Source organism: Ovis aries, chromosome 8, assembly GCF_016772045.2.
Source record: "Ovis aries strain OAR_USU_Benz2616 breed Rambouillet chromosome 8, ARS-UI_Ramb_v3.0, whole genome shotgun sequence".
Lineage (NCBI taxonomy): Eukaryota > Metazoa > Chordata > Mammalia > Artiodactyla > Bovidae > Ovis > Ovis aries.
In genome coordinates, this window is record NC_056061.1 from 29,244,652 (window position 1) to 29,269,005 (window position 24,354).

The window sequence follows — 24,354 nt, forward strand, 5'->3', positions numbered from 1 at the left end:
CACAGCAATTTTTCTAACGGATGCAATTACACTTGAAAGCGGCAGAAAATGAAATCTTATGTTTTATTTCTTTATTCATCGTTTTACAAATGGGATTCACTGTAACAAGGAAATTGCCTTTGTAGTTCAGTTCTTCAGGCTGCAGTGCTCTGAGCTTCAGTTTTTATACCAGCTGCCACTGCTACCTTGTCTCTAGTGGATGAGGACCAGCCAGGGATGGAGGCTAAGAAACCAGGCAGAGTTCATTTAAATTCAATATATTTTTTATTCTTTGTAAATACAATGAGTACAACCTTTTAACTTCACAAATCAGTTAATTCCACTTTGTACAAGGAAAGTTTTACTCATCCTATAATAGTCCAAGTGCTGAATATTTTCCCTCAGTGCTAGTACCTAATAAATCAAAATGTGAAAAGTACGGCAGCTATTTTAAAATGTTTGTTTCTACACTTCCATAAGTAGAGATTCATACCAAAGGAGCAGCTTACAGTGTAGGACGAAGTGTGTGTGTGTGCATGTGCAGGCATTCAAAGCTTTACTAGAAACCAGTTTTCTGAAAGGCATTGAAGAGTCTCAGGCTGTTAGCAATGGGTCAAGAAGCCTTTTAGCATCCATCTCCTTGAAATTCCTTCTGGTCTCATGTCTCTGTTCATTTGCTATCTGGTGTAACTCACTGAAACATGAGTTTGGACCCCCATTGCCTTTCGTTTCAGCACTATGTTAATGGGACAGTGGTCTGCCTCACTCCATCATTCATCTCCACTTTATTTGGTTTTGCTGTTTTTATTCATCCTCCCTCAACTTGGGTTCTTTTAGTAAAGCTCTTCTAATTTTGAGATGTTATCCAACCTGAAGTCGTGGTGAGAATCTCATTTTTGTCCACCAATTCCTTTGACAAGGTTGCCTGGCCTATGGTACTGAGAAGAAAGAGGAGGAGGAGAGGCGGGGGAAGGGGAGGAGGAAGGGGAGAGAGAAGGGAAGGAGGAGCAGGAGGAAGCAAGAAAGAAAGGAAAGAGAAAGAGAAAAAGCAAATCTCACAGCATAAGCTACCCTTCACATATTAATTCAGTTCTGAAGGCCACTTTATGATGCAGTACAATAGAAGGGAAACTTTTGATAAAACTTTTGATTTAAAACCTAACCATTATTTTTAAAATAAATTCTTCAACATAAAATAGTTCTGAAGGCTGCTGTATGATGTTATACACAGAGCTATATTTGGTTACCCAACTTTATATGCTAAAAGGGAAAAGAAAGTTCTACTTATATTTCAGCTATTGGGAGTTCAGCCTGATCGTCCAGGTAAGAGGCAGAATGGCACGGCCTATGGCAACCCCAAATTCGGCCCCCTCCCAGGGCATGGCAGCAGCGAGTCCCTCCGCTCAGGCGGCCCTTCTACGCCCCTTTCCTTCCAGGCCGCCCTACCCTGGGTGAGGCAGCAGGCCAGAGCTACTGGAATCGTTTCGCGTCAATTGACATTTCTTTTCTGAAGGCTACACATTCCCAGGTTTATGCTTCCTGAAGGGTTTGTTAGTTGAGGTTTGTTCTCCGTGGGTTGAAGTTCATCAGATACTGTTCCATCCTGAAAAGTGGGGACTTGGAGAGCTTAGATATCACTGGATTTGTACATATCTGAAAGCAGTCTTGTAATTGGCACATTGCCGATGGTTTTTTTGAAAAACACTTCCTCTATGGTTGATGGGCTAATAGAACGTAAAGCTGGCAAAAGTAACAGGAGTTTTCCAAAGCGACAAGGTTGAGTGGGGTATCTGGAATAGGAGAAGCCATGAAAGCAAGGTAAGATCCATCACGAACAGGCTTAATATTGGTCCTTGAACACACATCATCTTCAGCATAACTTCCTGACTCAGCCTCTTTAATAACATACTACAGGGTCCTGTCCAGGCAGTACTCTCCCTATTCGGCAGGTGGAATAACAGGCACAGAGAACATAATGACACTGCCAAAAGCACGAGGTGACAGTCTCGTCATTAGCACAGGGGTTGCATTTTATTTGGAAAAAAAAAATTTTTAAGAAATATGGTAGTCAATTTAGACCAAATAATAAACTTACGGTTGCTAGTGTAGACACCAACCACTAGTACTGATGTAAAAACTAGTGACAACATACACATTTTCTGATTCTCAAGACTCCTTCACCAGGCTATTTCCCTCAAATGAAATGGATTCTTTTTCCGAGCAATTATCCAAATTATTATTCAGCCACTATACTTAGTCACTCTCAGGAATAATTCCATCTTTATTACACTGCAAATTAAAGACTAAGCTCTGTTGCATGGCAGTGCCACCCAACTTTCATGTCAATGAAATTGGCATATAATTAAAGATGTGAGAGATTGCTGAACAATTTCCTCTCTTGATGTCCAACATATATCTGTACTCAGATGTGCAAGTTCAATCTTCTGCTGCTTTTAGATGCCTATAAGCCACCTCCTCACTGCAGCTCTGATGCTTCTTCAGTCTATAGCTTGGAATCAGGTTATCAATACAGGAGGGCTCCGTGCACTGACACAAACCACCCAAAAGACTGACTCAGCCAGGTTCAACTCATGGCCACAAGTGCTAGAAACTGACAGATATCATATCCTACACAGGACTTGGGTAACTGAACATTGAGTTTAAATGCCCAATAACCTGACGGTGCAAACAGAGACCAGGGGAACAACTTTCATGCTTGTCTCTAAGTTTTGAGCCAAAGAGAGTCCCTCTCTTCAACCTGATACTTCATTCAGGCTGAAAATTCATCCTGGGTCTCTGAGGATCTCATTTGGCTCTTTCACCGCCCAGCCAGACCACATTTAATGATGTGGAATGGACATGGTGGAGCCTCCCCACAGGAGAAAAAAAACAACAACACATAAATCACATTTGCTCTCCTTGCTGAAAGCATCTCCTATGTTTCCTGGAAAGTAGAGGAAGACCCATGTTTCCCTTTCACCTTGGCCACTTAACTCTTCAACAACTCTGTTTCCTTTCCCAGGCAGGCAGAAGAGAAAAGCCCCTGCAGGGGGTGGGAAGCAGTGGTGGCCTAGACAAGCCCCCATCTTGTCTGCAGCAACCACTCAACGTGCTGACGTTTCCCCCAGTGAGAAAGAAAACACAGGGAAATATTGACAGAAAGGATGGCTTTGGGAGACTTCATAGACAATTAACTCTTGATTTTCCGTGAGTAGATTATCCACTCACCTACTCACCACTTCTTTTATCCTCTAATTAGGAAGGGGCTGGTTAGTCAGTCAATACAAATTAAGTGTTTATTATATGTGGAGTACTGTACTACCCAGAAACAACAACCATGTGTATGCGTGTGTGTGAGACAGAGACAGAGAGAAAGAAAGAGGCTCTCTGACTGCTCAAGATTATTCTGTAGAATATCTAGGCCCCTGACTCCATCTATCAGCATACATAACTGGAAGTTTTCTTGTTTCAAGTGTAACTGTTCTGTCTGTCACAGATCCATGTATTTGATTGTCAGCTATATAGTTTATTATATATAACTAAATTGTTCATTATTATATATGGTTATTACACATAGTTATGTATAGTTTGTGTGAAATGCCAATTTCTAGCCCTCTCCTTATGTCCTAGATTATTAGAGAAATCACTTACAGGGCTGTAACAATTAGGTCAGTTTACAGGTTTAACAATTAACGCATAGTTAGCTCAGTTTGCAACATTAACTTTTCATTTAGAGTTCAGATTCTTCTAGACAGGAAAGTGCTAGAGGAGAATGTTCACTGGCTCGAAGGAGCTAAGAAGTAAGGTATAGTTAGTTTTGTCACATTTATGACTGTAGACATCAATATTACATTATAGCGTAACTGATATCACGAAATACAAAGCTCATGTCAAAGTAGATGTGTTCCTTCCCTTAATAATTTCTTTGTTTTGAGGGTGAGGGAGAAGTAGTATAGTTATCATTTTTCCAAAATAGACTTCTGTTAATTTGTGGTTTAATGCTCTCGTGCGTGCTAAGTCACTTCAGTCCTGTCTGACTCTGTGTGACTCTATAGACTGACTGTAGCCCCCCAGGCTCCTGTGTAATGGGCTTCTCTAGGCAAGCATACTGGAGCAGATTGCCATGCCCTCCATGAGGGCATCTTCCTGACCTAGGGATAGAACCTACTTCTGTTACATCTCCTGAATTGGCAGGCAGGTTCTTTACCACTAGTACCACCTGGGAAGCCCTTCACTCTCTCAAGTCATCCTAAAAGCAGCCCTCGAAATGTCAGGTTCTCTCAGACTCTCCTTACTCCCTCTCTGGCACCTCCCCTGGCCCCTCTACCAGCCCTTTCTACGGCTCCTGTTGGTCACCTTTTCCCCTGCTGGAATCCAAGGACCAGCTCACCTGTCTTCTCCACCCACCAGACTTTCCAGATTTTTTTCCTACTCCATCCAACTAGAATTCATCTCTCTCACTCCCCACTTTGCTTTTTCTCTTCCCTGGTCTGATGAATACTTCTGCCTACTTCCTGCAATGATAATGGACAGTCCTTTCTCATGTCCCACAGTGTTCATGAGCCACCCTACAAAAAGTGAGGTCTCAGCAAGGGCTGAATCAATACCTAGTGTCATATTCTTCTGGTGTGATGTTCTTTATACCTTAAAGACTCTGTATGTCAGAGGTCAGTTATGTTATACAAGTTAGTTTTTAATGGGGGAAAAAGTACCCAAATTATGCACTGCTCCATTTTATAATTCTGAACAAGTCTTAAGTGCTTACTATATAGATTCTAAAATTTAATGTGGATTTTAAATTTAAAAGCCATGGGACTTTAGTTTGGAAAAATATATACATGCACTATCACACATCACAGTTTCAGTGATATTCCATGGACAGGGAACAGTGGTGTTGTTTTCAAACTCACATTTTACAAATTTATTTGTTTATATACTCCCTCTACTTTCAGGGAAAATCACAACATGCTGGGTTGTAGGGTACATGGTAAGCACTCAATAGATACTGGTTGCTGTCAGCTACTAAAGATCTGCTGTGAACCGTAAAGCTTTCAGGAATAGGAGCTCTGAATGTGACCTTCAACGACTCTGGGACAGGGAACAGTTTTACTTATTAGTATTTAAAAGAGGATTTATAAAGAAATAAGGTGATCTTTGCAGAAGTGGTATCATCCCCAATGAATACAGGTGACTCAGGGTTTCTCTGACCCTCTTTAATAACAAAAGTATTAATGCCCTCTACCCATTTGATATAGTTACTCCCAGCAGAGTGTCTGTGGGTGATGCTGAGATGATAGAGACAGGTTCCCATGGGCTTCCCTTCAAGATCAATCTAGAGAATAAAAAAGAATAGCATCTGTATTCTAACCTCAGATCTACTGCAGTCCTAACTTAGTAAACTAGCAAGGTTCCACTGCTCTTTTAAAAGCCTTACTTTTTTCATATGAAAATGGAAACAGAAGGTCTACAGACCTCGTGGTGGATTTGCCTGTTTGGTGGGCCAGGAGGAGCACTGCCGGAACCCCAATGACTGAGAGTTTCTACAGATAGCCGATGGGTGATATGCATTCACCTAGATGTGTTCAGCCATACTGATGGATCAACTTGTTCATCTGGGACAAGAGTAAGGTGTCTGGCAGTGGTTTCACTTTGATAACTTAATTTGATTTGCTTCTCTCCCCTACTCTTAGAAATAGATGAGGACATAGATTCTAACTAAATTAACTAGTTTGGCAACAGGATAATTAGTTGCAGTGTTTGAACTGGCTTTTTACTGCCTGCTCACACATTCACAATGGAAACAATTTTCTTAAGTACATGTTCAAGGCAAACAAGGGTCACCTGGTATGGATGTAGCTGTTGAGAGTTAGCTGAGCCTCGTCTTGAAGAGCTGCAATGGCGGCAGCATTCCGGAAACTTCTCAGTTCAGAACCACTGTGTGTAGGAACTAGAAATGAAGACCAGGAAATTGTGAGAAGCAGCACAGGAATGCAGATGGGGAAAGCACTCTCTGAAAGTGGACAGTCAACAAGAAGAAGAACATGCAGGTCCAGTGGAGTCAGACTAAGAGTATCAGCTCTCTTGAAAACCATCACCTCTCTTTTGGACTTGGAGGTGGATGAGAGTGAGTACATCATGAGAAGCGCTGGACTGGATGAAGCACAAGCTGGAATCAAGATTGCCAGGAGAAATATCAATAACCTCAGATATGCAGATGACACCACCCTTATGGCAGAAAGCGAAGAAGAGCTAAATAAAGAGCTTCTTGATGAAAGTGAAAGAGGAAAGTGAAAAAGCTGGCTTAAAACTCAACATTCAGAAAACTAAGATCATGGCATTTGGTCCCATCACTTCATGGCAAATAGATGGGGAAACAGTGGAAACAGTGAGAGACTTTATTTTGGGGGGGCTCCAAAATCACTGGAGATGGTGACTGCAGCCATGAAATTAAAAGATGCTTACAACTTGGAAGAAAAGTTATGACCAACCTAGACAGCATATTAAAAAGCAGAGACATTACTTTGCCCACTAAGGTCCATTTAGTCAAAGCTATGGTTTTTCCAGTAGTCATGTATGGATGTGAGAGTTGGACTATAAAGAAAGCTGAGCACCAAAGAAGATGCTTTTGAACTGTGGTGTTGGAGAAGACTCTTGAGAGTATCATAGACTGCAAGAAGATCCAGCTAGTCCATCCTAAAAGAAATCAGTCCTGAATTCACTGGAAGGACTGATGCTAAAGCTGAAACTCTAATACTTTGGCCACCTGATGTGAAGAACTGACTCATTTGAAAAGACCCTGATGCTCGGAAAGATTGAAGATGGGAGGAGAAGGGGACGACAGGGGATGAGATGGTTGGATGGCATCACTGACTCAATGGACATGAGTTTGAGTGAGCTCTGGGAGTTGGTGATGGACAGGGAGACCTGGCGTGCTGCAGTCCATGGGGTCACAAGGGGTCGGACACAACTGAGCGACTGAACTGAACTGAGTTACTGAGATGGCAAAACTGGAAGAAGAGACAGCAGTCTGTATCTGCTTACCAGCTTTGAAAGTGACGATGCATTTTAGACAGGCAAATTCAGTAGCATCTAACCGGAGTTGTCTAAACCGAGCCACCACCTCTTGTAAAGCCTGTATTTCAGATATGATCTTGTTCAGCTTCTGGGAATCTGTGTTGTCACCATTCATGCCTAGAATAAAAATATGCAATAAATGCTCTAACATGAAGGCATTTTCATGATTTAATATTGATTTTTGACAAAATCCTGCATATCAATATCTATTCAATTGTCACTCTAAGATATCTGATTCTATGTAAACTGGCTATATTGTATGAAAGTTAATATAAAATCTTCTCTTGGATAATAACAAACACAGTAATTTGCATTTAAATAACAATGCAAGCAGTCATGAATACAACAAAACAACATTATTTGCATTTAAATATAGATTTATAAATGACAGGTATACTCTATTGTTCAGCAGGAATTTGTTATTCTTTACATGTTGTTCTTTTTTCAGTAATGTATTTTTATGGTAATTTCTACAACAAAGTCATTAAATTGTGCAATTCTTACCAGATACAGCCAGTAGAGTGTTAGCATCAACCGGAATGGCCCATTGTGCTATTCCTAGAACAAACAGTTCTCTCCAAGCATCTTCCAAAAGCATCAGCTGTCATACAATAGATGTATAATATAATATAGTGTGTAATTTATAAATTTATAAACAATTGCAATATGTAAATTTCTATCATTTTAAAAAGTGTTTTAAATGCCTGTCCTGGTAGTTTTTCCTCTGAATATTTTAGCTTTCCCTTATTTTCTCATATTTTCCTTTTTAAAAGGTGTCTATACTTGCACATGCACTCGAGAGTCAGTCACTCCAGTTCCCCCAATTTTGCTTCCCTTGGAAAAGGGTTTACCCTTCTTGTCCTTGCATCCATTTGTTCCTGACTACCTAGAAACTTCATGGGTGACCCAGGCCCTATGAAATGCCAACAACAGGCCAGCAGACAGATTCCCCTCATAGAAAATGTTGATATTATTAGGGTTGAGGATTCCAGACTAAGCATGCTGATGTGGGCCCCAATCTCCCTGGAGGGTTGAGGGGGCTGGGCTGGGAGAGCGATCACTAATTCCCAAGAGGCATGCAGGGAAATCAGGGTGTAATTATGTTAATTGGGTTTTGCTGAGTTTACCTCATCTCACTGCCTGATTTTTCTGAGACTCATAAGTGGACAGCATCAAGGTGCTTGTCATTTTCATTCTATTGAAATGTGCTACTGAATATTTAAAATGAAAATCTGGCTCCTTTTCCAAATTAATATACTGGATTACACTTCACTGCAGTTTGCCTGTTGAAGGGTTTCCACTGAAGGGCTAAGTGGCAGATAGTAAGTAAATTTTGTTTGGATTAAGGAGTCTACAAATACTTGTTTTCAGAAAAAATAGCCAACTTCCAGACAGACAGACAGATAGACACACACACACACAGCAAATGGTCAGAGTCTACAAGTAAATCTGGTCAAAGATAAAAACTAACCATCTTGAAAAATCTGTTTTTGAAAAATCTCTCCAAAACCAGTAATCCTGGATGATTTATGTGAGAGGATTTCTTTCTGAGTGCTAAGGGCTGAATTGTGAGGGCTTTTAACCAAAATCACAATTAGACCAAAGGGTTTAATTTTCAAAATGCTTTATTTTCAGCTTTATTGCATTAAGTACAGAAAATAATACTTTCAAAATGCAAGGTAAACAATGTCTAATTCTAACCATGTCTGAAAGTCCAGGCCACAAAAGAAAGAATATCCCATGCTAGAAGATTAAATGTTTTGAGCACATTGCCAGGTCTCTCTGTAGGAAACATACTTCATATTAAGGGGCACTATTATGCTTTAATTAGGTATAAAATGAATTAAAGAAACAAATCCTTTGCTTTTGGAACTACTTATTAGCCTTTTGGGAAATTTGTCATTAATTTCCATGAATGTACTGGTAACAGCCAATTTTGTGAATACTTCATTTTCTTTTTTTCCCTTAAGGATAGAAAAATTATGGCAGAGGCCATTTATGATATTCCTAACAATAAAACTTCTGAGTTTTGGTATGATACAATTTTAACAGCACATACTTTTTTCTCCCACTTACTGTCATTTACAATCACAGGATTATGCACCAGACCTATTTGTTCACAAAATCTCTAAAAGCATTTAAAGAATCAAGGGAGCTGTGCAACACACCCTTTAATCCTTCATGCTGATACATCAGTGGCCAAAACTGTGAGCATCATAATGAAAAATAAAAGCTGCAAATATGAGACTAGTTCTCAAAATCTAACCAGGGAATACTCTCATCACCTTCTATTTCTCTCAGTTCCAGTGTTCTTAAGCAAATGTTGCTTTATTAAAAATTTAAAACATCATTATGATTTATGATTTTTAAAATTTCTGATTAAATTTGATGTTCCAATTAAACTAAAAAAGAAAATGGTCTTGTGTATTTGTTTCTTGCAGATCATATCCAACTTTCCTGAAATAACACACTTCTTAGTAAGGATTCCATAGCTAGATATTTTGAAGCCATAGCAAGAAGCTAAGAAAAATCACTTCCTCACTGCTGTTAAGAATGGATGCCTGGCTCTGGTGATTTATCCAAGTAGCATTTAGTTTAATAAGCCTAACAACTGTTGCTTCTTTCCCAACCCTCTTCCCCCAAGAGCTCAGTGCCCTCTTGGTCCTACCTGGTCTTGCAAAGATAGCGTGGAGAAAGCTGGCACACTCTTAGCCCACTTGATGCTCATAAATAGAAGCCTGGCAGCTGATTCACACACTGACTCTGTGGCCACTTCATAGAGATACATTGGGGTCCCATTCACTTCATGGGGATACTGGGTGGGGAAGAAAGAGAAAAATCAGGGAGTAAGGAAACAACAGCTCTGCAAGAAGAGCCACTATTAAAGTTTTCTAACTAGACCAAGGAAGGAGACGGGAACATCTACAGAGTCTGGGAAATAATAATTACTGGGAGAGGCTCATTCCACTCTTTGGCGGCCTTTTCCATCAAGAGGGGCATGTGGCTTTTCTATCCTCTGCAGCAAATTTTCCTCGGGCTGAGCCAAGTGCCAGGCCTGTCTCCCAATTTAGACTAGAGCTTCTTGCATTTGAGTAAATAAAAATAGATGTGGGAAAAAAAGTATAAATTAATAGGCATCCCAAACACAAATATGCATACGAGTATTTTTAGAAAGGATTAGTATATTATGGAAATATTTCAATTAGACATCTTAATCATTCACAGAGCATTCCCATTCATAACTGACAACATATTCATAACACTACTTTCCCAAGCTTATTATACACATCAAGGGTAAGAAAGCAATATTAAATATCATGCATGCGCCCAGGTGTTTGGCTTCCCTGCAGTGTGGGGCTGCAGCTGGCCCTTGTCTGGGGGAGATCTGGAGGCTTTCTTGGCCTGAAGTGGGGGATCTGTGTAGGTACCAGCTGGAAGTCTGGAAGGTAGTCCCTAGGGGTACCTTTTGAGGTGGTTCTGGCTGTGGCCCTCCTAGGAGAGGCTCATTCCTTATGGAAATTCATGTGACTCAGAAGTGGAGTGGGAAATGAAGCCAGGTTCTTCATACTGTCCTAACAGGGTGAGCTCCACATTTCTCTCTTGCATTAAGGACCTCTGTCCAAGAGATTAGATCCCTGCAGTTGGAATTCAAGGTGCTCTTTTGTCAGCTGCAGGCAACTTCTTTCTTCTAAAAACAACTCTGCTCTTCTGTCCTTCAGGAATACTTTAGGCTGCCCTCTTGGTTCAGACAGGCTTTCACAGAAGAGGTATTTTCTAAAGGCGCAGGTTCCTGGGTGGGATCCACCTCAAATTTGCTGTAAGGGGGAATGGGCCTAGAAGTCCACAGTTGTAGTCAGCTCAGAGAGCGACTTTACCACACACTGAAGCTTGAGCACCCCAGCTCAACAGGGGAGAGCGGGAGGTCGAGTGCTCCCCGCAGAGCTCGGCCAAGCACTGAGGACCCCGCCAGGTCTCTCTCCTTAAGTGTTGCTCGAGCTATCCCAGCTGAGAAAGAATGGGCGTGCCCCTCTCCGCCCTCCACTCAGAACGGCCTCGGGCCCAGCAAGGCCACTGACCTTGGGCGTGGGCTGAGCCAGGCTCACAAGTGTCTGGCGCTCCGGGGTGGCTGACACGGCGGCCAGCTCCAGGCCGTGGGGATCCAGCTGCGTGACCGCGGTGAAGAACGCCGGCGCCGGCAGTGCGGCGGAGGGGAAGTGCGCAGCCGCTCCGTTCTCTTCCTTGTGTCCACGGAAGTAGAGGGCCACCTGCTTGCGGATGGTGGACGTCCGAGGGCCCCGCTCATGCTGCACGGCTGCAGAGACACACAGACCGGCGCGCGCCCGAGATCAGAGACGTGGTCATCACACAGACGCTGCCGCGCTCTCCGGCCAACCGGCGCGTCTAGGCAGGCAAGGGCACCCGGGAGGTGAAGAGAAGCGGGGAGAAGGAACGTGAGGGTGGAGGCGCTCTGAGACCGTCTAACCCTTACACTGTTTGCATAAGGAAGCTGAAGCCGAAAAGAGCGGCCCACAGTGTCACACTAATGCCTGAGCCTCAGGCAAGACTACGTGTGTTCTGTCTGTTCAGGGCTCCTCCGCGCCCAGGCAGGTTGCAGGGAGACCAGAGATCCTCTGGGCAGGAGTGGGCTAGGTCTCGACCTCAACTGAATGTAGAGGGAGCATTGCAGGAGACTAGCGTTAGATCCCTGGGTCGGGAAGATTCCCTGGAGGAGGAAATGGCAACCCACTCCAGTATTCTTGCCTGGGAGATCCCATGGATAGAGGAGCCTGTCGGGACTACAGTCAATCCATGGCGTCGCAAAGAGTAACACAGGATTGAGCCACTGAGCGCGCGTCTGCGCGCGCGCACACACACGCACACACACAGCGTCTGTGCACAGACTTTAGTCAATCAGTCCGACGACCACTCCGCCCACCTCCATCCCCCGCCCTACTTGGAAATACCACTTGGCCTCAGAGGGCCGGAGAGAAAAGAACCCGAGCCCGGGCCCGCCGGGGGATTGGATGAGGGAAAGCCCTCTCAGAATGTGCTGGAGGAAGGCAAGGGAGATGTGACAATTACCACCAACAGTTTAAACAAACAAATTAATTCAGGGCAATCTTCCGCTCCACGAGCTTGACAACTTGTCAATACACAAGTTCAACAGGTTGGACGCTCCCTCCTGCTTCCTGCGCCGCTGAGGAAGTAACTTCCCCAGTGGGAGCTGCATGTACCTCAGGGGGATGCCTCCTTCACGGCAGGCCTCCTTCACAGCAAAGCCCACTCCGCAGTCCTGAGGCCCGGTTCCTCCCTCCTGGCCATGACTCCCGCCCCCTTCCCACTCCCTTCCAGGCCTGGGGCGCCCTGGCCAGGCCACCGCCGGCCACGCCCTTGGATTGCACTCTAAGCCCAAGAAGCATCCTGACGACCTAGTTCTTGCTGAGACGTCTGGGAGCTGGGTGCCCCAGACACCCACTAGTGTTACCTTGCCGCTACATCCCCTTTCTTTAGAACTGAGAGAAGCACAGATCCCAACAGCCGTCCTAATTTTGTGATCTTGGTGAGTCTACAAACAAGGGCTAGACATTCTGCCTGTTCATGTCTCTGCCCTTCCTCCTTCAACCAATCTCCTAATCCATAGGATATTCTCTACCAGAGACATCCAGACAGCAAGACCCTGTGAGAGGCTAACAGACTTAAGACTGGCCACAAAAGGGCTGCCAGGAGAGGTGAGAAGAGGAATCCGGATGGGAGATCGGAAACGTCACAAGTGTGTCCCCAGCAGAGTGGGGGCCTCAGGAACGCTAGCTTAGTGGGGATGGTTGTGAGGTGCAAGGGCCCCATGAAGGCATGGGCCTTACCCTGGGGAGTTCAGTGGGGTGGGGCTGGGACTCAAGCCGGAGATGACTAAAGCCTGAGGCCAATTCCCAGAGTCTGGAAAGAAATGCTCAGGAGATGATTTACATGCATAGGAGTGCCATTATTTTCTGTATACATAATTTACTTACTACTCAACCAACATAAGATGAACTAAGAATAAGTAGATTACCATCTTTGTTCATGTTGACTTCCAAACACTTCTTCAGCCGACACGCCCTGCACTGGTTTCTGTGAGTCTTGTCCACCGGGCAGCCTCCCTGGAACAGAGCGCAGGTGGTCAGCGGCCCCAAGGGCCTTTAGAGTGGGGACTAGAAGCCGGCTCTGGGTGGAGGAAAACGCGTGGAGGCCGAGTACCGACCCGGCCAAAGACCGCGAAGCGGCAAGCATGGGTCCGCAAAACGCGAAGGCCTTGGGCACTGGCAGGGCCAGGGGGAGAAAGGGCTTCAACAAAACCAGTCCCTGACCCTATGAAAGCAGACAGGAAGGAAAGTCCTGCTGGAGTCCAAGCAGGTGAAGGGTCAGAGCGACTGGACTGCCAGACCCCGCTGTGCGGGGAGGAGCTCACGAGGGGGAACTTCTGCCAGGCGCAGTGGTGGTGGAGTAGGGGGCGAGACTTTTCAGGACCGAAGACAGCGACCTGCCCGGGTGGAGGGAGGCTTCAGAGCACTGTACCGAGCCGGCTTGCCTGCCCGGATCCCTGCCACATGCCTCTCCCGCGGACTGTTCTTTCCGCTTTCAGCTCTTGAGTCTACCTCTTTCTGTCACTCTCTGGGTGAGCCCATTTATCTATCAGATAAATATTTCATTATTCTCCACTCTCTGTTTCCTCTCTTGTCTACGTGTTCGAAGTCATCCTTATAACCAGCAGGTTGAGAGTTGTTTTAAAGACTACCCTCAGCCCAGATTCATAGAAACACAGCCATTCCTGGAAGGTGAGGCAGAAGCCAGAGTGGTTAGGAGGGCAAGGCTTACAGATATGAGGGTAGGAAGGGAAGAGCCCAAGGCCTGGACAAATTCTAGAAATGTCCACAATGTAAATATGACCTGGAAAATAATGTGATGGACTGTCTGAAAAAATTATAATATGGACTGAGAATATTAGCATGATAACTAAAAAAATAGAGGTAACTGCTGCCTTAGAAATATTTATCTGAGACACATGAGAAAATAAATGTTTTATCCAGTGAAATTTTCTGGAAAAATATTGTCCATTAAAAGAGGAAAGTACAGAGAAAATTTCTAATGAAATTTATTCAATGTTAGGTGTTATTACTGAGGGAACATATATATAGATACATAAAGAGTCATATCTACATGTGTATTTTATACACAGTAAATACATAAGAAGTTTGGTGCTCTCCTCTGTTTTTATTACGTGCTACTGTTACATTTACAGTGGAAAGAAAGATAATAAAATAAATGTATTTTTATTTTGTTCCATAACCTTAAAACTCATATACTCTGAATTTGGAGTAAGCATATTTTTCTGAAATACCCCTTAGGAAAAAATTACAGACTCAAACCACAGTTTTATGAGATCATACCCCTCTGATTTGGAATATGTTGATTTATTCAAAATGAAGGTAGAGCAGAAGTTCATAACAATTTCTAAACATTCTCATTACTGTTAATGATGAATTGGAATGCTATTTACCTAACCTTAGAATAAAAGAGAAAACGGAAATAATTTTTTTCCTAACTGAATTCTTCTGGGCATCTTTGCTGGCTAGTGTAATAGCTCAATGTAAAGAAGTTTAAATAGCTCAATGTAAATAAATGCAATCATATGTCTATCCTCAAATGTTATCCTTCTAGTATTCTGATAAACATACTAATGCAAAATAGAAGCTTACGTTAGTTCTTAAGAGTGCCTTCAAATCAGATCAACTGCATATAAATATCTGGAGCCTGAGAGAAAGATGCATACCTCTGTTTGGGCCATTTATTCTCTGTGCAAGAAGAGGACCACCATGCCTGATGAGTCTATTATCACTCCTTTACAAGCACTTGGACTGACATCAATATGTTTGAGTTGACAGCCAACCCCTTTGAAAATATCAAGCATAGCATCTGAGATTTTGATTCCCCAATTCTGTGCATTGCATAAAAGATAAAGTGGAGGCCTGCTCAAATGTGATGATCCACAGTAATCCCATATTCCTGTGGAGCTACTGGGATACAGTCCTGGGTATATATAACATGATGTTCAAATGGTGACATGAGAAACTGGCACCGAGTTATGGGCTTCATTAAACAGGTAATAGGGCTGGAGAGTTCAAAATAACTTATCCAAATGCAGTATCTTCTTGTTCTTGTTTCTGTTGATAATCCAGATCTATCAGAACTTGGCATGAGCAGACATAGCTTCAGAAAAAGATAAATAATTCACTAGCAGCAAGCAATATATGTATAAGTATATCATAGACATTAATACATATACTAATTAGTGAAAATGTTTTTACCATTTTGGTAACCAAAGGATGACTTCTGACCACTGCACTCTTCAGGATCTTCTTGGGAGTGGAGATGGTCATTCTATACTTAGGATCTGTATGCCTGGCCAAGGAGAAGGCCAAGAAAGTGTGGGACCAAAAGGCTGATCTTCTGAGCTGGAAACTGAGTCAGGGGGAGGGGTCTGCTCACTCTTTCTGGGAGTTTTAGCTCACACTTAGCCCGTGCTCCTACTCCTGTCTCTTTAAGACAGTTCCTGCTCAAGACCAAAACAGAATCAACCAAGCACCCCTTCTAAGCAGAGAAGAAGATATGGGAACCATGGAAAGTCTGCCAGTTACTCCTTCCTTGGGCACCTTCTCTTCTTGCTCACTCTGTCCTTTTCTGACAAGGCTCAACTGAATTCACAAGGGTGCTGAAGGCCCACTACCCACTGCCAAGCAGCCCTGCTTCTCTGAAACGGAAAGGGCACAGTTCTTCATTCAACACATCCTGTCTGTCCCAACTGGCCAATACTCACTTCGCATCTCAACCTTGACTGAGATGCCCTGTGCAATTCACTTCTGCCCTGAGACCCAGGTCATAGCATTGAGCTTGAGTGCTGCTAAAAATGGCGGTGGGGTGTCAGGCAACATATAACAGCCCTTTCACCTGCCTGCGCTTGTGGTTTAGATCCTAAATTTCCTTAGATCCCCTGGGCTGCCTTTATAGTCAGAGTATGGGCCTTATCCAGTGTAAAAATGTGTCAGAGGATTTAGAAAAAAAGGGCGGTGTGGGGGATTGAGAGAGGACATAAAGAGGCACTGGGATTTCAGCTTTCCTCCTTCATACTCAGCTCTCTTCCTTTACCTCTTCCCACCTTTCCCAGGCAAAAGCGCCACTGAGAGTTGAGGCAGGAAGGAGGGGAGAGGGCAGGAGTGGTCAGGGCCTGGTCTCTCCCTAGCAGTTTGGAAACTCAGAGGAGGCCTTGGCACAAACAAAAGAAGGGGAGGCGGCAGAGGGGAGCCGGGCAGCGCAGCCCTGCTAAGGTACCTGGTTTCCAGATTTGCAGACATACGTCCTATTCCTTCGGATACTTCGTTTGAAAAACCCCGAGCAGCCGTCGCAGGCGTAGACCCCGTAGTGTTTCCCCGAGCTTCGGTCGCCACACACTTTACAGGGAATATCTAAAATACGGCCTGAAATCGCAGGAAAGACAAGGAAGGGGTGGGGGTGTGTGTGGAAGGGGTGAGAGAGAGAGGAGGGCGGAGAAGGAGGAAAGGGGAGAGGGAGAGAGAGATGCTAAGCAATCTGACCTCCGAAGGGATTAGCACCGAAGCTGCGGTAAAAGCAAATAATGAAGTGATTTTATAGCCAAACTTTTTTTCCTTGAGCAAGTGTCAGTTTCCTACAATGAGCATTATTCATGCACCGCTACATGTATTTGGGTCTCCTCTAATCGCCGAGACCCATTTTGGAATAAAAGATTACAGCAGGCCGGGGCGGCAGCGCGGCCCGCTGCTGCCTTTCTGCTCCGCGGAAAGTTTGGCCGCCTCCCTCCCTTGCTCTTGCATTTAACAGAGAAAGTTGTTAGTGAGCGCGCGAGGAGACAAACTTGAAATGTAAAAGGGAAAAGAAGAAAAACAAACACGGCTGGAACCAGGGATGGCAGCTGGAAGGCAATCGAGGTTTCGCTGAGCTGCCGGGCGGTGGTTATTATTAGGATTATTATTGTAATGCTAATACTAGGATTATTAATGATAATAAGGGTAGTGGTAATTGCCCAACTTTCACTTTACCTATTTAAAATAATGCTTGATGGATCGCTGTTGACAATTTCTTTCAGGAAAAAAAAAATTTTTTTTTTCTCCTCAAAGTAACTAGCACCGAGCTAGGCAAGTAGGGGGAGAGTGTTGTAAGTATGTTGATTTCCTGGCAAGTTAGGGTGGGACAGGACCCCCTCCACTTCCCAGGGTCTTCCTACTTGAAGTCCTATCTCCTCACACTAAATCCTGCATGGGGTCCCTCACTCCCACTTTCTCACCGATGTCTGAGGCTGATTTTTAAAAGCCATCTGACTGGTTTCTCTTGACTGCCCTCCAACCCCCGTGGTCTTGACAGCCGCTTGACTCAAGGGAAATCTCCTTAGAATCCCCTCAAGTCTGGGGTGACCGCGGAGCCCGGAGGACTGTTTCGGAGAGGGTAAAATTCAAAAACTCAGAAGGAAAGGGACTATATTTCCATAGGGCTCAAGGGTCCAGCAAGACTGAAGCGGTTCATAGAGACTTAGAAATCCTTCCTCCCGCAAACAAAAGGAGTAAATACAAGGTTACCTTAATTAATACTCTGATAATGATGATGGGATAGTCAACAATACTACTTAATAATTAACTTCTTTACATTTAATTTTCCCTTTGCTACCGCTTCGAAGGCCTCTAGTCTGGGCCCGGGCGGCCTCCGGCTTGGTCTGGGTGAAGCTGCCAACTGGTGCCGGGAGCACTCGGGTTGGGGACCACTGGGGTGATGGGAGGCGAGGGTGAGGACAGCTGGGCCAGGGGAGGAAGGGAAGCGTGGGCGCAGCGCGGGGAAGACCCGAGGCCTCAGGGTGGAAACTTGCTAGTGGATTCTGAGGCGTCCAGTGGGCGAGCACCTCCGAGCGCGGCCTTGGAGGAGCTGCAGGGGGTGGGGGCGGGGAGAACGCGGGCGGCAGGGTTGGGGAGGGGGGTTTGGTAACCACCAGGCTCGGCCCGGGCAATTACAACCCCGCCATAGCACCTGCCTATAGAGCCACCAGTGACCCGTCAAAAAGAGTAGCATGGGAATTCGGATGGCGACAAAGGCCTGCGGGGGAGGCGCGCGGCGCGGCGACCACCGCCTCGGCGCCCCTTCTCCCACAGGGTGGGAGGAGAGGTTGCGCTGGGGGGGAGGAGGGAGTTGGAGGGAGCCAGGGGAGGTCACCTCGGGTCTTGTACCTCACCCCTTCGGGCCTGTCACTGCGCCCAAGGGAACTCAACAGCTGCCCAGCAGCCTCCCTCACTCTGGAAAGCAGTAAACTTGGTCTCCATGTTTTGCAGCCATACTCCTCTGCACAACACTCTCCCTCTGGCTGAGCTGGGGTCTGTATTTGGGGGTCCAGTCATCTTGCCACCTCCTCTACCCTCCTCTTCCCGGTGGCACTTTTGATGATGCCAAGATAAGCGCGAGGGAGGAGCAGTGGTGAGGGTTCTCTTTTCCGCTTCCTATCCAGAAAGGAGGCCAGGGACAGGCATCTCTGGAGAACCACGGTGCGGTGAAGAAAGGACCAGAGGTGCGGGCCACACCTTCGGTCTCCCGGGGCGGGGCTCCTCGCTCCTCTGCCCCCAGGGCTAGCCGGCGCGCCAGGTCGGCCCTGTCCCTGCGCAGACCTCCGGGCCGCGGCTCCCGGGGCACAGTAGAAGCCGGCCCACCCGTCTGGGGCGGAGCACAGGAGGGAGGACGAGAAAATTCCGAGGCAGAGCGGGTGTGCGCCTCAGACCCCGCCACCCAGCCACGTTAAGGTGACTTGGGTCACGAGACAAGCTGGTTAACCCCGTTGCAAAGCTCCTCTCATTTAGCAAGTCGAGCGAGCTCCGACGTGAGGCAGGCGGGAGTTTCCTGAGGCTGGAAAACCGTTCTTAACTTCCCTCGCCAGGGGGTCCCCTCGGGGCTTTTTGTGTGTCATAATTGCCTAAAGATATATGGCAGCTTCGATTACTGTAATTACCATCAGAGGCTGTTGAAAGAAGTTAGTCTGGGCTGCAGGGGTGACTGGCTGGGGTCTTGTTACCACCCAGGCGGGGCTCCCGGGTGACATCGCTCTGCTCTCCAGCTGTGAGAATCCGAGCGAGGCTGGGGTTGCAGACCTCGCAGCCTGGCTCGGGTCTGACCTCGCCCGCTGCGAGCCGACCTCCTCGCTCCCGGGGCTCGAGGGCTGCAAGCCTCGGTCTGGCTGCCGCCACCGGTCTGGAGAAGGCCTGCATGCCGCGGCGCCGCGGGCGGGGGCTGCTGTCCTGCGGCCCTGAGAAACCTCTGTGGAGACGTCTGGACCAGTGTCGGCCTCGAGGTTTAGGAGGCCCAGCTCAGGCTCTTGGGAAGCTGGAAAACTCCAAAGCTTCCCCAGTGGCCCTCTGCCTTTTCCCTTAAAAGTCCGAAGGGTCCGCCTGCGTCCTAGGCCATCTGCTGCACAGGGGCGCGGTCCCCAGCGAACCCAGTTCGCGCCCGCCCCTTCTCTCACTTTCGAGGCCTCACTTTTCAAGGCCCCTCAACCCCGGCGACCCTGCACCCTAAGTGGGCTAGGCGCCTTACTTCCAGGGAAAGAGCCAAGGGCCTGTCACAGGGCAAGCAAGCACACCGAGGCCTGCCTAGGACTGTCGGCTTCGGTTTTTGCAACGGAGGCTCGGAATGCACCAGGAAAGCGTTCCTCCTGAGCCTCCTGGGAAGGACAGTCACACGCCAGAACATGGGCCACACAAAAAATATGCGAATTCGCCTCCTTTCTCAGAGATTCGGACAGCCAAGGTCAGGTAGGCCCGAGGCAAACTGGAAACGTCAGTCCTCTGCCAGGGTCGGCTCTGATTCCGGCGGCATCTAAGATCCCTTCTCTCCTCTCTCTGCCTTAGTTTCAAACATTTCTCATTTTTTTCTTTTAGTTCACGTTCACTTTACTTTAATCTTTAAAATGGCAGCGCCCAAAATCAAAACAAACGGACGAAGTGAAAACACAACTCACTCCTTGGGAGGGCGGGGGAGAACTGCATCCCACTCAAGCGGGACTTCATTATCAGTCCTCAGAAGTATCTCGGACTCTCCCAACTTTCAAAGACTCGGGACGATAAGGGAGAGTGAGGGGAGGGAGTGTTTGAGGAAATCACGAGCGCCATAAATGCTATAAGCGAAAACAAGGGCAGCGAGAGCACTTCGGGATGTGGGGACTTGGGCAGCGGCCACCTCCAGCCGTGGGACCCTGGAAACCGCAGCCCCGGGCCACCGGATGGCGGGAACTGAAACGCCCCCACAGAGATCCAGCATTGCGGCCGCGCCAGCCCAGCGCCTGCTCTGTCCTGCGCATTCTCGGGTTCCGCAAACACGGTGCACGCAAAAACCCTTGTACATACACACTCAGCCCTGCACTTGAGCGTCTAGGGGCGGTTAGAGATCGGCGGCGATTTGGTGTCCCAAGGGAGAGCCTCCAGCTAAGCAAGTTTAAGGAAGGAGAGAAGCGCGCGAAGGGAACAGGCCGCACTCTCCTGCCTCTGCCGAACTCCCGCTCGAAAAGTCCTTGGGATTAGGGATTTGGTCCTCGCCTTGCTAGAGCGGTTCGCCATACTTTAAATTCCCCAGTTATGACCTACGCGGATTTAGGATTAAGGAAAATGTGACTTTTAAATTGTTTCTGCTTCCCAATTTACAGGATTATTTGAAATAGCTAGAAACGGGGTGCAAAGCATTCCATTCAAAATCCGCTTTGCGCAGAGTTGCTTTTGCGCTCTGGAGCTCGGAGTTTTGAGTGAGCGTGTTATTGTGCTGCTGCCTGGGGCTGCGGCCTAGTTCCCGCCCCCGCCGACTCCCCCTACACCCCCACTTCCCACCTGGCGGCTGAGTGGAAGCTACTCGACAGGGACTGGTGGGCTGCCTGGGTCGCAACCTTCCCACCATACCAGAGAGAAGTTGGGGGTGGGGTTGGGGGTCAAGCAATGCAGAGGTAACGAAATTGTTCATCTCTCACCACGAAAGGCACTGACTCATAGTATACAGGGAGCTGGGCCAAAGCGCACACACCGCTGGAATACCTCTCCCGGGCTCGGAGCCTTGGAGAGCCAGGTTGGACCTCCCCGGCCACCCCGCGCGCCCGCCCCAGCCTGCGGGCCGGAGCCCCGCTGCGGCCCGATAGGTACCCACTTGTTGATCCGGCCGGCTTGCTCATGCTGGCGGTCCCGGGGCGGAGCGGTTGGTGGGCGCTGCCCGAGTCTCGGCCGGCAACGCCCGCTTCGCCGCCGGGCGCCGCCGCTCTCCAGCCGCCCTCCAGCCTGGGAGGCTCCGGGGCCAGACAGGTGGGTGTCGGTTGCGCGCTGCGCTGCTCTCTGGGCGCTCAGAATTCGTTCCACAGTGGAAATTTAAGCATCCTTAAGTTTCTTCCCGTCTCTTGCAAAACCGCAGCCGCTGGGAATGTTGCTTGGTATGAACACAGGCATGTACGGACAAATGGATAGATGGACAGGCAGATCGAGGGAGAAAGGAGGACAGGCAAGAGAGGGGTATTGAAGAACAGAGATGGAGACACGAAAATGGTCTTTCTACGGAGCAAAAAAAGGGCAAAACCCCTCTCCTTCACCGTTCCTGTATCTCAGTCTTCAATTTCTCCCTCTATATTAGGCATATGCAGAGTGTGGGCAGATCGCTACAGACCGCTGCTCTTTTACGGAAAGAAGGGAAACGCACAACCGCAGTCTCAGGCAGATGGGCTCCGCGCTGCCCAAATCCGAGCGCGGAGTGGGAAAACTAGATTGCTGGGAAGTCTTCCGAGGGAAAAGGCGGCCAGCTCCCGGTATCCGGGGATAGCCAAGCACGCAGCGTCAGAGGGTCCCCGAAGTTCATTACCCGGTGACTTTGTGCCTGTCGCTGCGGACTGGGTCCCCTGTAATATCTCCAGAAGCGCTCTGACAGGCAGCCGCGGGGAGGGGAATAGGGCGTCCCTGGCCCACTTAGCTTTTCCCCCAACTCCTGGCGGGGTCTGACGTCAGCCATGTGCGGGGAGGAGATGGTAAGAGGGAGGGGGTTAAATGCTAATGATATTAATGAACCTCCAAGCGGCTCCCAAAGAAAATGCAGGCGCTCTTGGAGCTGAGGAGTTAAGTGTGAATATGGAAGTGTGGCTCTGTGCGGGTGCGTCGGTGAAGATGGTGCTGCTCTTGTAGTAAAAAATGAATTATTATTATATTCACGGCAAAGGGGAAGGGGAGGGGAGCCGGAGCTTTCTCTAAACGCTTTCCTCTTTCTCTCCAGAGGGCCAGACAGATTCGTGGAAGAACTGGGTGGCTGTGTGTTTGTGTGTGATTATGCACGCCGGATATGGCCATGTGAGTTGGTTCATTCTTGGTCCCGTGCCCCTTCTGTTGGGTAAAACTTGGATCTGGTCCGAGGTGAGTAATTATTCATTTTGCAACTATCTACGGAAAGTTATCTGCGAGGACGCTGTGTGCGGACGTGGGGCCTGGGATGGGGTTTGCTGGAGGCTCTGAGTTCCCGGGGCCTTCGCGTTGTCTATTTGGGTACCAGCCGCCGGGAGGGTGCTGCCGGCTTGCAGAAGTAAAGCCCATTCCGAGCAGGGCGAATCTATTTCGCCTCCATTATTTCTGCATTTGCACGGCGGGAGGGTAGAGCTGCTTTCCTCCCGCCGCTCGTCCGCAGCGGACTTCGCTGGCCGGCCCCTCCCCTCAGGGTTCGGGGATTCTGGAGAGCTCCCTCCCCCGCCTCAGTCCCCCACTCCTCCTGCCTGCCTTCCCGCGATTCTTGTGCTCTCTCGTGCCCTGGTTCCTGTTCTGCGCCGGCAGAGCGCACGCCTAGAGAGTGATCCTCGAGCTCTAAGAGATTAATTCTTATTTAAGCTCTCCCAGCAGCCTGAACTTGTCGAACAAGAGTTTGCCAGCCTCACCTCCTGGCGTGGGCTTGGCCGAAGGTCAAGGGTCACACCTCCTGCTCTCTGGCCCTCAGCGCACGCTCTGGGGGAGGTGAACAGATTACTAGAACTCCGCAATTCTATCCGCCCGCTCCGGATCCCACTTTTCCAGGCTTTCGATCTGAGTATGTGGGTGCAAGTGAGTGTTTGCGTCCCGTCCTCTCCTCCCTTCCCCGCCCCGTCCCCGGCCTCTGGAGGGAGCAGCAGTTCCTCGGCCCCGGAGGCTCAGGGGCGCGGGCTGTGCGCCCCTGTTCGCTGCCACAGCACGTGACCGCAACTTTCCGCAGACGCCTGGGCTGGGCCTGGAGCCCGCGCCCGTGTACGCCTCGCGGTGCTAGTGCTGCGCAGCAAGCAGGACCCGGGTCTGCGGATACCCAGAAAGAGCAAGAAAGGAGACGACTACCTCCCAAGTTATACCTCGTCTGTTTTTCGAAGTGGAAGGAGATCAGGGAAATGAGATACAAAACCATAATCCTGAGGGTTTTTTAGGAGACAGGGCAGTAAGTCAACATTTTTGACAAGTTGGGCAGACTTGTGCTCAGCTGGCCCTGCCCGAGAAGTAGTACAAACTCCGCACCTAGAAAAAGAAATGATTTCCCGGCAGCGTTTCAGAAACACAGTTCCTATCCCAGGCTCTATTTTGGACACTGGGATTATGACTTTCAGAAATACACTTGCCACCACCGCTACAACAATCGCCATCACCACCGAAAACACCTGCCATGTGGATGCAAAGAGGGGAGCTTAGTTAAAGCTAAAGAACTTTAAAGAGTCCAAATAATTTATTTCGGGCAAAGATGAAGGCCGGCATGGAAGATTCGGCCCTGCCGGTCTTCAAGATAAAAGTTTAGTAGTCTGTGACCGGGAGTCCTGAACATCGCTTTGCAGGTGTGGAGGCTTGGAGGTAGGAGGACTGCGGTAAAGGGTCTAAAGACTGATTTCCCTACTCCAGACACTCGCCCTACCGGCTCAGTTGTAGGCACCTAAACTTGTGGAAAATACTCCTGAGGTTCACCAATTGTCTCAAAGTCAAAACAGGAATGTCCCATCTTTTCTCCTGCCACTGGTTTCGATTCACAGGGTGTCAAGAATTCCACTAAATAGAAACACACACACACCATCCAGCTCTGGCAAAAGACAACACGCGCACACACCCACAGCATGTTCATCCTGTGTTCTGTGCGCCTGGCTGTAATTATCTGCACGCTTTGCATAAATCACAATGCAGTTCTGAAATCATCATGATGACTTTCTGGCATGATTGGTTCGGTGGCAACGGCAGCTACAAGATCCAGGGT

General features: G+C 47.7%; 1 protein-coding gene across 2 annotated transcripts; it reads right to left on the reverse strand.

The window, feature by feature from the left end:
* Positions 1-245: 245 nt before the first annotated feature.
* On the reverse strand, positions 246-22,039 carry NR2E1 (nuclear receptor subfamily 2 group E member 1). 2 transcript variants are annotated; one of them, XM_042253337.2, is made up of 9 exons: positions 21,280-22,039; positions 16,417-16,562; positions 13,103-13,190; positions 11,130-11,365; positions 9,722-9,868; positions 7,558-7,654; positions 7,021-7,170; positions 5,821-5,926; positions 246-1,769 (listed from the first exon to the last, which is right to left on the reverse strand). In XM_042253337.2, the coding sequence occupies exons 1-9, from the start codon at positions 21,302-21,304 to the stop codon at positions 1,607-1,609; spliced, it is 1,158 nt and encodes a 385-aa protein (XP_042109271.1). In that variant the 5' UTR covers positions 21,305-22,039; the 3' UTR covers positions 246-1,606. The 2 variants fall into 2 exon arrangements, with proteins under 2 accessions (XP_042109271.1, XP_042109273.1); XM_042253339.2 differs by lacking the exon at positions 246-1,769 and adding an exon at positions 1,992-5,311.
* Between the last annotated feature and the right edge of the window lie 2,315 nt (positions 22,040-24,354).

What these genes read in the sequence shown, in the direction of transcription:
- NR2E1 (XM_042253337.2), bottom strand. Translation starts at nt 21,304, where the DNA reads ATGAGCAAGCCGGCCGGATCAACAA. An exon ending in CGCTATCTTTGCAAGACCAG is followed by an intron (nt 7,655 to 9,721) that starts GTAGGACCAAGA and finishes ATTGTATGACAG; the next exon opens with CTGATGCTTTTGGAAGATGC. An exon ending in CACTCTACTGGCTGTATCTG is followed by an intron (nt 7,171 to 7,557) that starts GTAAGAATTGCA and finishes TTTTTATTCTAG; the next exon opens with GCATGAATGGTGACAACACA.